The sequence below is a fragment of the Hypanus sabinus genome, chromosome 6 (genome assembly GCF_030144855.1).
Source record: "Hypanus sabinus isolate sHypSab1 chromosome 6, sHypSab1.hap1, whole genome shotgun sequence".
In the NCBI taxonomy this organism is placed as follows: domain Eukaryota; kingdom Metazoa; phylum Chordata; class Chondrichthyes; order Myliobatiformes; family Dasyatidae; genus Hypanus; species Hypanus sabinus.
Window position 1 is genome coordinate 87,585,676 of NC_082711.1, and position 17,284 is coordinate 87,602,959.

Here is a 17,284-nt window from a genome sequence, read left to right on the forward strand (position 1 = left end):
TTCCTCCATTTCCTAGGTGTCCTCATCTATTCTAGTGTAGCATTAGTATCTTCCTATAATTGCCTCTAATATGTCCAATCTTTAATATTATTTCTGTGCACTCACTGGATGCTGCATCTTAATTACACTTACAAAAACTTCTCATTTTCCTTGACGGTGCCTGGATACATTCATGTTACTGTGCAATCCATAAGACATGTAGGCATCCAATACTGAAAAGGTAATAGCAATTCTTTTGATAGGAGAATGCATTTGTCTCTGGGTCATGGTTTTTTTCCCAAAAGTTTGTTAAGTAAAATCTCGTGATTGGCTTCCTTGTTTGTTTTTTCTGTGAACATGCAGCTGTACGTCATGTTAGTAATGAGACTGTTGTGTTGTTGCATGTTTTTATTCTATGCTTTTTTTTCTGTTAATCACAGAGAGAGAGATTTTCTCCACCCCCTTCATTCCACTGACTCTCCATTATTGTTATTACTATTCCCTGGAATAAACATACAGCAGGCTTTCAGTTGCCCGCTTATTTAATGCTCCAATCTTGTACAAGAATGTTTATAATTTCTGTGCAATTGGCGATTCTGAAAAATGATTAAAAAATTTAGTTGTGTACATTTTTCAGAAGCCTTTAGTCTATATAATTTCTATAATTAATTTAGTGTAGCGATGTGCTACACAGCGCTGAAATAACGACACGCAGTCGGAAAAGTCGTTTCAAGACTAGTTTATTCAAACTTCGTGGTGCTAGTATTTAAATCCCTAGCGCCCGCCCTCTCCGGGCGGAAATGACGTCAGAGGTGCATTACCAAAGTCTCCCTGCGCGCTGGCTATTTGTGAGCTGGTTCACCTGCACAGAAAGTGGGTCGCCACATAACCCCCCCCTCCCCCCCAGAACCGATGATACACCCCCCAATGTCCTCAGTCTGGGTTGGACTCTGTTTGGGAGGTCTGCCTCTGCGCCGCGGTGTCTGAACCTCGACCGGCTACGCCAAGTCCACATGGGCTGGTTTGAGTCAGTCCACCGTGAAAACCTCATCTTTCCCCCCAATGTCCAGAACGTACGGGGACCCGTTGTTGTTGATCACCTTGAACGGCCCCTCGTACAGCCGCTGTAGCGGTGCCCGGTGTCCGCCCCTTCGTATGAACACAAACTTAGTTTTGCATTTCTTTGGGTACATGGGTTGGGGTCAGTCCGTGCTGTGAAGTTGGTACGGGGGCCAGGTTGCTGAACCTTTCACGTAGCCTGTCCAGGACTGCTGCGAGTTCTTCCTCTTGCCCCCTTGGGGCTGGTATGAACTCTCCCGGGATGGCCAGGGGTGCGCCGTACACCAACTCGGCCGACGAGGCGTGCAGATCTTCTTTGGGCGCTGTACGAATTCCAAGCAGGACCCAGGGAAGCTCGTCCACCCAGTTAGGTCCTCTCAGCCGGGCCATGAGAGCCGACTTCAAGTGACAGTGGAAACGCTCCACCAGTCCATTCAACTGTGGGTGGTAGGCATTTGTGTGGTGCAGCTACGCCCAACAGGCTGGCCACAGCTGACCACAGGCTGGAGGTGAACTGGGTGCCTCTGTTGGAGGTAATGTGGGCCGGTACCTGAAGCGTGCTACCCAGGTTGCAATCAGTGCTCTGGCGCAGGAATCGGCAGATGTGTTGGTGAGCGGGACCGCCTCTGGCCACCTCGTGAACCGGTCTATCATAGTTAGGAGGTACTGCGCTCCTCGGGACACTGGTAGGGGGCCCACGATATCCACATGAATGTGGTTGAACCTCCAGTGGGTGGGTTCGAACTGCTGCGGCGGGGCTTTAGTGTGCCACTGCCCCTTGGCTGTTTGGCACTATGCGCACGTTCTGGCTCATTCACTGACCTGCTTGCGAAGTCCATGCCACGCGAACTTGCTGGAGACCAGCCAGACGGTTGTCCTGATACATGGGTGCGCCAAACCATGTATGGAGTTGAAAACCCACCGCCTCCAGGCTGCCGGGATGATGGGGCGAGGTTGGCCAGTAGCCATGTTGCACAAGAGGGTCCTATCACCTGGGCCTACGAGAAAGTCCTGCAGCTGCAAACCCGAGACTGCGGTCCTATAGCTGGGCATCTCGTCGTCTGCCTGCTGCGCCTCCGCCAGTGCTGCATAGTCCACCCCCAGGGACAGGGCCTGGACAGCTGGTCTGGAGAGTGCGTCCACCATGACGTTGTCCTTTCCCGAGACATGCTGGATGTCCGTCGTGTACTCAGAGATGTAGGACAGATGTTGCTGCTGGCGAGCCGACCAGGGATCGGACACCTTCGTGAACACGAAGGTCAATGGTTTGTGGTCCGTGAATGCGGCGAATGGCCTGCCTTCTAAGAAGTACCTGAAATGCCAGATTGCCAGATACAGTGCCAACAGCTCCCGGTCGAAAGCACTGTACTTGAGTTCGGGTGGTCGTAGGTGCTTGCTGAAGAACACCAGGGGTTGCCAGCGCCCCTCGATGAACTGCTCCAGCACCCCACTGACTGCTGTGTCAGATGCGTCCACCGTGAGGGTGGTTGGAACGTCCGTTCTGGGGTGCACTAACATCGCAGCGTCTGCCAAGGCTTCCTTGGCTTTAACTAAAGCGGCCGCAGCCTCCACATCCCAAGTAATGTCCTTGCTTTTACCCGACATCAGGGTGTACAAAGGGCGCATAATATGGGCTGCTGAGGGGAAGAAACGGTGGTAGAAGTTCACCATACCAACAAACTCCTGCAGGCCTTTGACCATATTGGGCCCAGCAAAGTGGCAGATCGCGTCTACCTTGGCAGGCAGAGGTGTTGCCCCGACTTTGGTAATCCTGTGGCCCAGGAAGTCGATGGTATCGAGACCGAACTGGCATTTGGCCAGGTTGATCGGGAGGCCGAAATCACTCAGGTGGGAGTAGAGCTGGCGGAGGTGGGACAGATGCTCCTGGCGACTACTGCTGGCTATAAGGATGTCGTCCAAATAGATGAACGTAAAGTCCAGGTCACGTCCCACTGCAACCATTAGCCGCTGGAACATCTGTGCGGCATTCTTCAGGCCGAACGGCATTCGGAGGAATTCGAACAGGCCGAACGGGGTGATGAGTGCTGTTTTGGGGATGTCTTCAGGGTGCACTGGGATTTGATGGTATCCCCGGACGAGGTCTACTTTAGAAAAGATTCTTGCCCCGTGCAGGTTTGCTGCAAAGTCCTGTATGTGCAGCACAGGGTAGCGGTTTGGAGTGGTAGCCTCGTTCAGTCTGCAGTAGTCGCCGCATGGTCTCCAACCCCCGGCTGCTTTGGGCATCATGTGCAGGGGGGAGGTCCATGGGCTGTCGGACCTCCGTACGATCCCCAATTCCTCCATCCTCTTGAACTCCTTCTTCGCCAGGCGGAGCTCTTCCGGGGAGAACCTTCGTGCGCGGGCATGGAGGCGTGGTCACTGGGTCGGGATGTGGTGCTGTACCCCATGTCTAGGCATGGCTGCCGTGAACTGCGGTGCCAGAATCGATGGAAAGTCCACCAGGATTCTGGTGAATTCGTTGTCCGACAGCGTGATGGAGTCCAGGTATGGGGCCGGCAACTTGTCTTCACCTAGGGAGAACATCTAGAAAGTCTCGGCATGTACCAGTCTTTTCCCTTGCAAGTCGACCAGCAGGCTGTGAGCTCGTAAGAAGTCCGCCCCCAGGAGTGGTTGGGCCACGGCGGCCAGTGTGAAGACCCACGTGAATCGGCTGGTGCCGAACTGCAGCTGCACTGTGCGGGTGTTGTAGGTCCGTATCGTGCTGCCGTTTGCAGCCCTCAGGGTGGGTCCTGGCTTCCTGTTGCAGGTGTCGTACCCCATCGGGGCAAAACGCTGATCTCCGCTCCGGTGTCGACCAAGAAGCGGCGTCCCGACTGTTTGTCCCAGACATACAAGAAGCTGTCCTAGTGGCCAGCCGCCGTAGTCATTAGTGGCAGCTGGCCCTGGCGCTGGCAGGGCGGGTGACAACAGCAGGCTTTTGTGCCCCACTGCTGGCGGTAGAAACACCACCGTTCACTGTCCTCCTCACTCCTGCCTCTGTGTTGTGTGCGCCCCCCCAGCCAGGCCTGGTCTGGTCTGCTACTGGGTGCATGGCCTGGTAATCTGACCGACGGATGCCACGCTCTCCCTCTTGGCTTTCCACAGCATGTCTGCCCGGGCTGCCACCTTCCAGGGGTCGCTGAAATCTGCGTCAGCTAGCAGTAGATGTACGTCCTCGGGCAGTCGCTCTAGGAACGCTTGCTCGAACATGAGGCAGGGCTTGTGTCTGCCAGCCAGGGACAGCATCTTGTTCATCATTGCTGACAGCAGTCTGTCTCCCAAACCGTCCAGGTGAAGCAGGCAGGCACCCTGCTCCTGCCTTGAGAGGCCAAAGGTCCCAATGAGCAGCGCTTTGAATGCTTCATATTTGCCTTCTTCCGGGGGCGACTGTATGAAATCCGCAACCTGGGCGGCCGTCTCCTGGTCAAGGGCGCTCACTGCGTGGTAGTAACGCATGGAATCAGAGGATATCTGCCGAATCTGGAACTGGGCTTCTGCTTGGCTAAACCACACGCGTGGTCGCAGCGTCCAGAAAGTCGGCAGTTTGAGCGAAACTGCGTGAACAGATGAAGAGTCAGTCATCTTTGGTCCAAATCCCGTTTAGACTGTTGGGGTCACCAATGTATCGATGTGCTACACACAGCACTGAAATAACGTCACGCAGTCGGTAAGTCATTTCGAGACTAGTTTATTAAAACTTCGCGGTGCTGGTATTTAAATCCCTAGTGCCCGCCCTCTCCGGGAGGAAATGATGTCCGAGGTGCGTTACCAAAGTCTCCCCCCCCCCCCCCCCCCCACACGTGCTGGGCTATTTGTGAGCCGGTTCGCCAGCGCAGAAAGTGGGTCACCACATTTGCTCTGTTAGCTGTATGAATTTGTGAGACATCAGACTTGTGTAACAGCTATTCATTTGTACTTGCACTCTGGTGTGTTGCGTTTACTGTTGGTTGTCGTTACAGTGGAGAAACCAAATGCACACTGGGCAGTTGTTTTGTAGTTCAGTCTGCAAGAGTAACCCAAAGCTTCCAGTTGCCTGTTGTTTACAATTTCACTCCTACTTTGTCCTTGCTATCTGTAGCCCCTTGCACCATTACCACTAGGATGTTACTCAATGAGTAATATCTTAATACAGTACTTACATTGTTGAGGTATGTACAGTGCTTTGTAAAAGTATTTAGTCCCCAATGCTTTGTTTACATAAATGAGTATTGCAACCAGGGATTTTACTAAATCTAATATTGCATGACAGCAGTTAACTCAATGGAGTGGCTTCGGATGAAGGAAATTGATATCCTTGAATGGTCAGTCAGAATCCTGACCAACCAGACCTCTCTGGCAAAACCTCAAAATTGCTCTCCACCGCTGCTCCCCAGCTAACCCGGCACAGCTTCAGCAATTTTGCAAGGAGGAATGAGCAAATCTTGCTCCATTGCATTATACAAAGCTAATAGAGACCTATCCAAAAAGGCTACGGGCTGTATTAGCTGCGACAGGTGGTTCAGCTGAGTACATTTGAACCACTGACGTTTCCGTTTCATGGTTTACAATTTTCCCTGTAGTTTTTGGGCTCTACTGTGAAAAAGGAGCATGTGATCCACAAATAAAAATCCTCAGATAAATTGATCAAAATACCTGTTTGTATTATTCATTTAATGTGAACAAAGGGGTGGGGGCTGAATAGTTCTACAAGGTACTGTAATCGAAGGGAAATGGCATCCTCTGTGTTGTTCCTGTATATAAATTGCGGGTGTCTAAACAGTATGGGAGGCTGGCACTGACGTGGGCCATTACCCATCTCTCAAAACACTTCTTTCTGGTTGATGTTAAGCTACTGGGTCGGAAATCATTGAGTCATGACATATCACTTTAAATGCAAGAGGAATACAATTTTTAAAAAATCAGTGCCAATAATCATCTATGATCCACCTAAAAATTAAATCTTGATTTTAAAGAGTTTATCTTTTGAATATTGTTTCTAGATAGTGTTTTTGGTGAAAGTATGTAAACTGGATTAAGGCTAAATATTTAATAGAATTGTAAAAGTACTTATGCTGATTTAGAATTAAAGGCATGTTTTAATACATTTCTCATCAATTAAATGCATGAAAGTTTTTAGTTTGAATAACCTTATCTTTGTACATGCTGTGTACAGGATGGATTTTATTCATAAGATAGCAACTAATACTGATGTCTGTAAGCTCCATAATATCTGAGTAACTGTGGAAAACAGAAGTGCAGTAATACATGCATGATGAATACACTGTCGTACGTTCCTGTATATTGATGCTTTGCAATATTGCAGCAATTTTTTTTTACCATGAACCAGCAGGAACTATTATGATTTGATGAAATAGCAAATAAAAGGTAATCAATATCAAAATAACTCTGCTATAAATCTGTAGTAAAAAGATAACTTGAGTTATTAGTTTGTTTCACTTTTTCAAGTATTGGTATTAAATGAATTATTTAAAGTTTAAGTTCTGAAACATTGATGCAGTAGGACTTAAAAATGCAAGCTCCAGCATTATAGTTCAAAGCAAATTTATTATCAAAGTATATAATTGTAACCTAATACTACAATTCTGAGATGTGTTTCCTTGTGGGCATGCACAGTAGATCTTAGAAACGTAATAGAATCAATGAAAGACCACATCCAACAGGACGAACAAACAACCAATGTGCACAAGACACCAAACTGTGCAAATTTATCCATTTGTTTATTTAGTGACACAATGTGGAATAGTCCCTTCCATTTCTTTTGAGCCACACTGCCAGAGCAACCCCCAACAAACCCAATTAGCCCTAACCTTATCATGGGACAACTTACAGTGACCGGTTAACCTACCAGGAATCTTTGGACCGTGGGAGGAAATTTGAGGTCCCAGAGAAAGCCCATGTAATCCATGGGAGGATGTATAGAGGCTCCCACCAGAATTGAACTCTGAACTCTGGAATGCCCCGAGATATATTAGCATTGTGCTAACCTCTGTGCTATCATAGCTACAAAAGAAATAACAATAATAAAAAAAAAGCAATTAATATTGATAACATGAGTAGAAGAATCCTTGAAAGTGAGTCCACAAGCTGTGGGAACAATTCAGTGAGTAGCTGAGTGAGGTTGTCCCCACTGGTTCAGTAGTGTGATGGTTGAGGCGTAATAACTGTTCCTGAACCTGGTGGAATAAGTCCTGAGGCTCCTGCAGCTCCTTCCTGATGGCATCAGTGAGAAGTGAGCATGGACAGGATTGTGAGCGTCTTCAATGATGGATACTGCTATCCTGCAACAATGCTGTAGGTAGATGTGCTCAGTGTTGGGGAAGGCTTTACCCACGTTGGACTGAACCGTATCCACTATTTTTTGTAGGCTTTTCAGTTTGAGCACATTTAATTAAATAAATATTTAAAGTACTTGTGCTTTTTTTTCTTGAGTTCTGGGGTGAACTTCTGAAGTAGATCTTAATTGTATTTCTGTTGTTGTAATTGTGTTTCTTCTGGAATTGTAATATCACAAGAACTTTGTCTTTTTTAATGTCTGGTTATGTGACTTTGTATGCCAGTAAAAAGTATATAATTCTTGTTTTTCCTTGCAGGGTACCCAACCGAAGCCACATATTGTTGTGGTGGGAGCTGCTACGGTAATTTTTCACTAAATTGAATTAGAGAGTATTTTCAGATTTTCTTGTTAGCATTACATTGCAAACAAATGTTTGTTTGCTTACAGTGGTCAATTAAAATTCAAAATGGGAGCATGGAAGCTCTCACACAGTACAAAGTCAACCTTACTTCAATAACACCATTTCTGGAGAAGCTCGCAGAAGCTAATGACGTTTATTGGATTTTACAAGGTATGTCCGTCTTTATCATTTCTTTTTTATAAATGTATATTTTGTTACTCTAACTTGTGTTTTTCATTATCTTTCTTAGAGCCAGTATATGAAGAATTGCTGAGTGAGAATAGAAAAATGATTACTAATCAGAGGATTAGCTTGTACAACAATGCAGCTTTGAGCATTTTGAACAGCAGCACCAGAAATACAGCAGCCAAAGTCAAGATTCTCCAGGCTTCCAAATTAGTTGCAGAAGAAACCATAGCAGGCTCTTTGGATGGTTTGCATTTACCTGAAACTACGAGGGACATAGTAGGTATCCTGTGAAAATAACTGTATAAATATTTGTTTTATTTTTGTAGTTATGTGAAAATACACTGTATACAGTATATTTCATATTATTCTAGTTAAGATTCATCCAAGTAGAATGGTAATCTAATACAGTATTTTAAAAAATGAGTATGTTAACATAATGAATAGAAGAAGTGTGCATTTTGTTTGTACGGGTATAGAGAAAGCATTGCCCACCTGTCCTGGAGTTTAATTAACGTTACTTGGCAAATTGGGTTACAGCCACGAAAAGCCAAACAGCTTCAACAGTTTAGATTTCTGATGTAGCAGCAGATCTTTAAATTTTCAAACAAGCAAGATCATAGGACACTGTTTTCATTCTGTGATGAAATGCAAGGGTAGTGAAAGCCAAGTAAATTGTCCTCAGACTGTGCATATATATGGTACAACTGTATATAGGATGAGAGGTGATCTGATAGAGGTGTATAAGATGATGAGAGGCATTGATCATGTGGATAGTCGGAGGCTTTTTCCTAGGGCTGAAATGGCTAGCACGAGAGGGCACAGTTTTAAGGTGCTTGGAAGTAGGTACAGAGGAAATGTCTGGGGTAAGTTTTTTACATAGAGTGGTGAGTGCGTGGAATGGGCTGCTGGTGATGGAGGCGAATACGATAGGGTCTTTTAAGAGACTCCTGGATAGGTTCATGAAGCTTAGAAAAATAAAGGGCTATGGGTAACCCTAGGTAATTTTTCAGGTAGGGACATTGCTTTGTGGACCGAAGGGCCTGTATTGCGTTGTAGGTTTTCTACGTTTCTAACTGAAAGAAGCAACATTCATCTAGGTCACATTGCACCTACAAAGCATATTTGACAAATTATTTCCACAAATAAGCTAATAAAGCATAATTTAAACCACAGTTAAACAGCAAACAGTACAGTCCTAGAAACGAGATCTTGGTTGCGGTAGGGTGTTTATCAGTCTTAAAGCCCAAGGGAAGAGGATGTCTGTCGAATTGATGAGCAGATCTACTTGGTATTACACCTGTTACTGATCAGTTTAGAATGCACAGGACGAGGGTCTCCTTCATTGCTCTGTTTGGTATTTCACTAGATGTTTTCAGCCTCTGTGCAAGGCTCTACAAATGGCATGCTAGTTCTGCAGGTAGTGCAGCCCTCTCACTGCTCTGGCAATCTGGTTTGTTTCTCTGCTGCTGTCAGTGTGTGGTTTGTATTTCTATCTGTGACCGTGTGGGCTTCCACTGAGTTTTTTTTCTCCTACAGCTTGCTAATAGTAGAGTCATTAGAAAATGCAGCACAGAAGCAGACTCCCTGGTCTGGCTGGTCCGTGCCAGATTTACCCAAACTTCTCTTAGATGTTGAAATCAAGCTTGCATGCACCACTTGTTCTGGCAGGTTGTTCCACACTGTCAGGACCCAGGGAAGAAGTTTCCCCTCATATTCCCCTTAAACTTTTCACCTTTCACCCTTAAGCCATGAGGTCAGGTTGTAGCCCAACAATCTCAGTGGAAAAAGCCTGCTTGCATTTACCCTATCTATAATCCTCTATATGCGTCTACCAAATCTCTCAATCTTCCACATTCTAAGAAATAAAGTCATAACCTGTTCAATCTTTCGTTGAAACTCAGGTCCTCCAGACCTGGCAACATCCTTGAAAATTTTCTCAATACTCCGTACCTTATTTATATCTAGTAACAATGGCTGGAATTTCTGGAAGCAATTTGGAAGGCACAGGATATGTACATCCCAAAGAGGAAGAAATACTGTAAAGGAAAGATGACCCAACCATGTCAAAGCCAATATAAAAGGCAAAGAGAGTGCTTATATTAGAGCAAATATTAGTGGGGGAGTTACAGGATTCGGAAGCTTTTAAAAACATACAGAAGGCAACTAAAGAAGTCATTAAGAAGGTAAAGATGGAATACAAAAGTAAGCTAGCCAATAATATTAAAAAGGGTACAAGAAGTTTCTTCAGATAAATGAAGAGGCAAGTAGGTATTGGACCAATGTAAAGTGATGTTGGAGAGATAGTTATGGGGGACAATAAAATAGCGAATGAACTGAATAAGTATTTTGCAACAATTTTCAGTGTAGAAACACTAGCAGTATAGTGGAAATTCCAGTTGTCAGGGGGCATGGAGTGTGTGAAGTTACCATAACTAGAGAGAAGGTTCTTGGAAAACTGGAAGGTCTGAAGGTAGATAAGTCACCTGGTCCAGATGATACACCCCAGATTTTGGAGATTGTGAGGCATTAATAATGATCTTTCAAGAATCACTAGATTCTGAATGGTTCCGGAAGACTGGAAAATTGCAAATGTCACTTCACTCTCTACTCAAGAAAGGAGAGGCAGAAGTTAGTCTGACCCCAGTGGCTGGGAACGATACACACGCAGCAGCCGCTTCCATGAGGTACACTTGTACACTGCTCATTAATGCAAATATCCAATCAGCCAATCCTGTGGCAGCAACTCAGTGCATAAAAGAGGTTCAGTTGCTGTTCAGACCAAATATCAAAATGGGAAAGAAATATGATATAGGCGATTTTGACTGGAGTGATTATTGGTGCCAGACAGGGTGTCTTGTGCATTTGAAAAAATGCTGCTCTCCTGGGATTTTCATGCACTACAGTCTCTAGAGTTTACAGAGAATGACGTGAGAAACAGAACATTCAGTGAGCGGAAGCTGAGTGCGTGAAAATGCCTTCTTGATGAGAAGGGCTGAGGGGAGAACGGCCAAGCTGGCAAGCTAACAGGATGGCACAGTAATTCAAATAACCAAGCATTACCACAGTGATGTGCAAAAGAGCGTAGCTGAATGCTCAGCACATTGACCCTGGAAGTGGATGGGCTTGAGCAGCAGAAGGCCATGAACATACACTCAGTGTTCACTTCATTAGGCGCAGGAATTGGCCACTGAGTGTATTTTAGCAGCCTGCTGTATTTTTTTTCCATTTCCAGCCTCATTTAGACAGTACTGAAGGATCTTCCTGTATGTGCTTTTATTATTTATATATGAATGGCTTTGATGAGTAAACCAACTGATAAACCACTAGAAATGTAAAACACTCATCAAAAATGTGAACTGCTTGTTGTCCTGATACTTTTTAATACATTGATGCAATAATGTTTAATGCATTGATTAATACGGTAAAATTTTATATGTAGTGACATTGTGTTTATGCAATATGAAATTAATAATTACAAATTCTATTTTGGTCTGTTTTATCACATTGAAAGATGTCTTGGGTAAAATAGCAATTTTTAATTTTTTTCTTCTTACAGAATGCTATGATTCTTATGAATTCCTACTGCAACAGGATTGTGAAGCCCATCGATGGTTCTTGCTGCCATCCTCAGCCGCCTCCTTCTCTCATTCAGAAACTGACTGGCTGCTTTTTTAGCACTTGCATAATTGGTTGTATAATTGCAACTTACTTCTGTCATAGTTGGCGAAGAAGTAAACCTAATGCTGATGTGGAGAGTGGTGAAGAGAAGAAACCTGCCACAGCTTCTGTTTCTAGTCCTGAAAAACTATTGTTTTGCCTTTCTAAATTAGGCCTGATTATGGGCTATTTCTATCTCTGCGATAGAGCTGATTTATTTATGAAAGAACAGAAGTATTACACACACTCAACATTCTTCATCCCACTGGTGTATATTATTGTGCTGGGAGTTTTCTACAATGATAATACAAAAGAGGTATTTTTAATCTATGTTTTTCAGCACTACATGTTACAGTACATTTATTGCTTCGTGCAGTGTTACTGCAGATTAAGAATAAAACTGATGTGTCTTATTTCAAATCAAATTGGACAATTCATAGCTACATAAAGTGAATTTGCTAAGAAATTCAGGAATGTGTGGTTAAAATCCTGGATACTTGTTCTACTACAGATTTTCTAAAGTAATTGGTTGGATCCATAATTTAAGTTGTACATTAAGTCAAAGGCATTTTGCGTTCTTAAGTATACTTTCTAGTGGTCCAAAATAATGTTCAAGGTTATTTTTCTTTGGTGGTTGGCTGTCATGTTTCCCTTGAAGATGGAAAGTCATGATGTTATAGTTACGCAGTATTGGCTTCTTATTAGTGAACTCGCATCCAAGCTAGATGTGAAGTAGAGAAATTCTGCATTTGACTATAGGAAGGATTGCACTTGTTCCGTCCTGCAGGCAGAAAAGCTATTTCATAAGGGAATAAATGATTTGGGGTCGAGCGGGGGATTAAAAGGAGGTTGAATCGCTAACAAACTCTTGACTGACCAACAATATTATTGGGCTTCAGAACTGGAGGGATTAATGTGCTGGGTAATAAGTGGGGTGAATTAATCATTATTAACACATGTATATTCATGGATTGGTTTATTCTTGTTCTTATTAGACCACTATGTTAAACAGAGAACAGACAGATGAATGGAAGGGCTGGATGCAGCTAATAATTCTGATATATCATATATCAGGAGCAAGTACTGTAAGTGTCAGTTCTTATGCATATTAGCTACATGCTCAGAGTAGAGGCTTGATTGAAATTTTGTTTACTTTTGCATTAATTGTTAATGTGCCTTGGTGCCAATGTGTAATATTTTGATTTCAATACTATTGACATGAACATTATAATCTGTTGAACTTTTTATTTTTAGTTTTTACCTGTGTACATGCATGTTCGCGTTCTAGTGGCAGCTTACCTGTTTCAAACAGGCTATGGACACTTTTCTTACTTTTGGAAAAGCGGGGAGTATGGAATCTCTCGAATTTGTCAGGTAATCAATATAAAGTTATACAAAGACTGCACATTGTGTAGAATAATTAAACTGTCTCTTTTTGTTCAGTTAAAGCATGAATTCAAATCATTCAGAACATAGGACAGTACAGCGCAGTACAAGCCCTTTGGCCCATGTTGACCTTAATGCATGTCTAAATTGCCTGTCTACCTGCACACGGTCTATATCTCTCCATTCCTTGCCCATTCATGTGCCTGTCTAAACACCTCTTAAATGCTGGCATTGTATCTGCTTCCACCACTCTCCTAGCAATGCTTCCCACTCTCTGTTCTTAATAAAGACAATTCACTTTATAAATTTCCTTTAAAATTTCAGCCACTCATCTTTAAGCTGTGCCCTCTAGTGCTTGACATTTCCATGTTGGGATAAAGAGTCTGTTTACCCTACCTTTGCCTCTCATTATTTTGTGCTCTTCGGTCCAGTCACACCTTAGCCTTTGCCATTTCAAAGAAAACAATCAAAGAATGTTTTCTTTAAAAACTCTTCAAAGAATACTCTCTAATGTAGGCAACATCTTTATGAATCTCTTCTACACCCTCTGCCTCTAAAGTCTCCATATCATTCCTGTAATGCACACAATTCCTCAAATACAGCCCGTCCAAAGTTTTATAAGATATTTAATATTTTAAAATAAAACATAAATATATAGATCTATATGTCGGAACAGGAGTTAGATTGTTTATCTTTTTGGGCATGCTCCACCATTCATCATGGTTATCGCCAATCATCTGCTTCAGTAATCTTCCTCATACCACTTGATCCTTTTAGCACTAAGAAATATATCTACCATCTTCCTGATTCTATGTACTGACTTGACTTCGACTGCATTCAGTGATTGAAAATGCTCCAGGTTCACTTTCTTCAGTATCAATAAATTTCCTCTGATAGCTATTTCAATTGACGTACCTAATAACTCACAGTTCTGATTCCGGGATCTAGACTCTACAACCATGGGGAACATTCTCTTGGTGACTCATCCTTTTAGTATTTTATGTTTCTGTGAAGCCCAATGAATGTAGCCTAATCAGCCCAATCACATCTTACCCTAAATCCTGTCATCTCAGAAATCAGTCCAGTCTTCCCATGATAGGAACTTGCTTTCTCAGATAAGAAGACTATAACTCTAGATAATATCTCATCAATGTCCTGTACAGCTGCAGGAATGAAGACAAACATACCATTAAATTCCAAGCAGTTGCAGCTGAAGGCCTGCTTTCAATGACTAGTTTGCAAGGACACTCAGGTCTCATTGAGATTTCCTTTTCCCAATCAATCGCCACACAAATAATAGGCCTTTCTGTTTTGGAGCTTAAGTGGATAATATTATATTTATCCATATTAAACTTCATGGTTCATGAATACCCAACATGCCTATATCATATTAGAGCCTTTTTGTACTCTCCTCACAGCTCCCTTGTTCAAATAGCTGATGCATATTAGGAATAGCCGTGGTACTGATTTATGACAGCGCCAGTAATAGTAGTAATGGTACTGATGTATAAATTACTTCATCTCACTAATCACTGCCTGCCACTTGGAAGAAAGCTCCATTTACTCCTATTTCCTACCTATTAATCCATTATTCCAAACTTCAAATGCTTTAATTTATACACTAACCTCTTAACGTTACTGAAAATCTTTGAATGTTCACATTCATCACTGGTTCATCCTTATTTATTCCACTAAGGATTACTGCTGGGACCTTTTGTTACGTGATATTTATTTATGAAGGGAATGGGTATGGATGACGCACAAGAAGAGGACCTGAATTCCTCTTCCTGGGGTCATGTGATCAGCACAGACATCACATGCCAAATAGCATGTTCAGTGCTAAAATATTCTACGTAAATGATTTGGATGAAAATGTAAATGAGTTGGTTAGTAAGTTTACAGAAGTACAAAGGTTGGTTGAGTTGTGAAGAGTGAAGAAGGTCGTCAAATGATACAGCAGGGTTTATAAGCGTTTACAGATGTAGGTGAAGAAATGGCAGATAGAGTTTAATATGTGTGAAGGGTTGCACATTTGAAGATCAAATGTATACAGTTATTGGTAGGACCTATAATAGCATTGAAATTCAGAGGAATCTTTGAGTCAGGGTCCATACCGCCCTAAAATTGGTAGTTCAAGTTCAAGTTTGTTGTCATTCAACCATACATGTTTGCATACTAAATTAAACGGTGTTTCTCAGGGACCAAGATGCAAAACAAAGTACATATATCACATACGCTGCATAAAATAATATTGACAGATTTTTAATAAAATATTCTATTAGTGTACAAGTTGACGTAAATATACAGCAGTACCTCTACTATTGGTGCTGTCATAAATAATGTGTACTGGGGGGTAGCAGGGTGTACAGAAGTCAGAAGAAGCTGTTACCCACCTAATAGTCCTTGTTCTTATGTTGTGGTACCTTCTGCCTGATGGTAGAAGGTCAAAGAGATTGTGGGAGGAATCCGTGACAATGTTGAGGGCTCTGTGAATATAGTGCTTCTGGTGTATGTCCTGGATTGAGAGAGAAACCCCCCTGATGCTCTCAGCAATCCTTACAATCTGTTGCAGGGCCTTGCAGTCAGATGCCTTGCAATTCCCATACAAGACAGTAATACAGCTGGTCAGGACACTTCCAATGTCTGTGATGTGCACTTGCAAGAAATTTGGTTTTCCTCTTTTCACAGAGGAGCCATTGATGTGCAGTAGGGAGTGGTCAACCTGCACCTTTCTGAAGTGCACAATCATCTCTTCAGTCTTGTACATGCTGAGATTCAAGTTGTGTTTGCACCAGTACACAAGCCGCTCTGCCTCTTTGTATGCTGACTCATTGTTGATGAGGCCAGCCACTGTTGTGTCATCAGTGACCTTAATGCAAGTAGGTTATGGCATGCTTGCCTTCATCACTAGGGCACAGAGAATGAGAGTCATGTTTCAGTTGTTTAAATAGTCACTATTCTACACTACACTATTCTTGGTTGGTGCGGCTGCAACAAAACCCAATTTCCCTCAGGATCAATAAAGTATGTCTGTCAGTCTGTCTCAATGTTACAGCAGCCCAAAATGTCAAATGTTTATTCCCCTCAATTGATTCTTACTGAGTTACTTACTGAGTTCCTCCAGCATTTTGTGTGCTCTGCTCAAGATTTCCAGCATCTCTTGTGTTTATCAGTTGTATAAAACTTAGGTTAGACTACATATGGAGTATTGTGTGCGGTTCTGGCTGCCTAATTACAGGAAGGATGAGGATTCAGAAGAGGTATAACAGGATGCTTCCCAGATTCAAGGGTATGAGCTTTAAGGAGAGGTTGAATAAACTTGAATTGTTTTTTTTCTCTGGAGTGGCAGAGGCTGAGTGGAGACCTGATGGCAGTTTATAAAATTGAGAGGCATAGATAGGATAAATAAGTTTTTTTTTCCCAGGGTAAAAATGTTAAATACTAGAGACCGTTATCATTAAGGTGAGAGGGGGATGTTAAAGAATAGTGTGGGACAAGTATAGTGGCATTCAAGGGAGTATTAGATAGGTTGATGATACACAAGGAGTGGAGGTATATGGATCAGAAGTGGAGGTATATGCAAGCAGAAGGAATTAGTTTAATTAGATATCATAGTTACCGACACAGGGCCTGTTCCCGTGCTGTACGGTTCTATGTTCTGTGTGTTGTAACAGCCTCAAAAAGAACAATTAGAATTGACAGTCAGGATCTCCCTTTCATAAACATGTACTCTGTTGAGTCTCAATTGTGATGACATTTCTGGCAAAGCATTCTTTCCATTAAACTAAGGTTAAACTTCAAATAAAATGAATCAGTCTTTTAGTTACAAGCTCGTATCAGAAGAGCAAGAAAAGAAATTTGAAGAGCAAGCCAAAATGTATAGAAACATTTTGTGAGGTTGAAAATTCATGCATTAACTATTGAATGATGGTTATTATTCACAACTGCATTTATTTTGAAATTTTACAGAAATGTTGGGTTATAACTTGTGATTTATTTTTGCAGATTTTATTTCGTCTGAACTTCTTAGTGGTGGTATTGTGCCTAGTAATGGATCGACCATATCAATTCTACTACTTTGTTCCATTAGTAACTTTCTGGTTCATGGTCATCTATGCCACTCTAGGGATTTGGCCTCAGACTGGCAAAAAAGATGAAAATGGTATAGTACTTGTTTATGTTTAAATATTTCTACCAGTAAGGGGCTTAAGGGAAATTTGAAAATCTGAGAGGCTGAGCAGTTATAAAATGTCCTCATGTTGCTCAGATGTTCAGTTTTACAGACAGACTGCATTATTAGGCAGTGCAAACACATGATCAAAAATTGTGAAATGTTAACT

General features: G+C 42.7%; 1 protein-coding gene across 4 annotated transcripts in view; it reads left to right on the plus strand.

Moving 5' to 3' along the window:
* casd1 (CAS1 domain containing 1) overlaps positions 1–17,284 on the plus strand; it is a 55,274-nt gene that overhangs the window by 27,536 nt on the left and 10,454 nt on the right. For 3 of the 4 annotated variants that reach the window (XM_059972562.1, XM_059972565.1, XM_059972564.1), the window contains 7 exons: positions 7,629–7,673; positions 7,760–7,883; positions 7,963–8,177; positions 11,458–11,874; positions 12,554–12,643; positions 12,813–12,932; positions 16,950–17,106. In XM_059972562.1, the coding sequence (XP_059828545.1) occupies positions 7,629–7,673; positions 7,760–7,883; positions 7,963–8,177; positions 11,458–11,874; positions 12,554–12,643; positions 12,813–12,932; positions 16,950–17,106 (1,168 nt within the window). The remainder of the gene's footprint in view (positions 1–7,628; positions 7,674–7,759; positions 7,884–7,962; positions 8,178–11,457; positions 11,875–12,553; positions 12,644–12,812; positions 12,933–16,949; positions 17,107–17,284) is intronic. The other variant, XM_059972563.1, reaches the window with a different exon arrangement.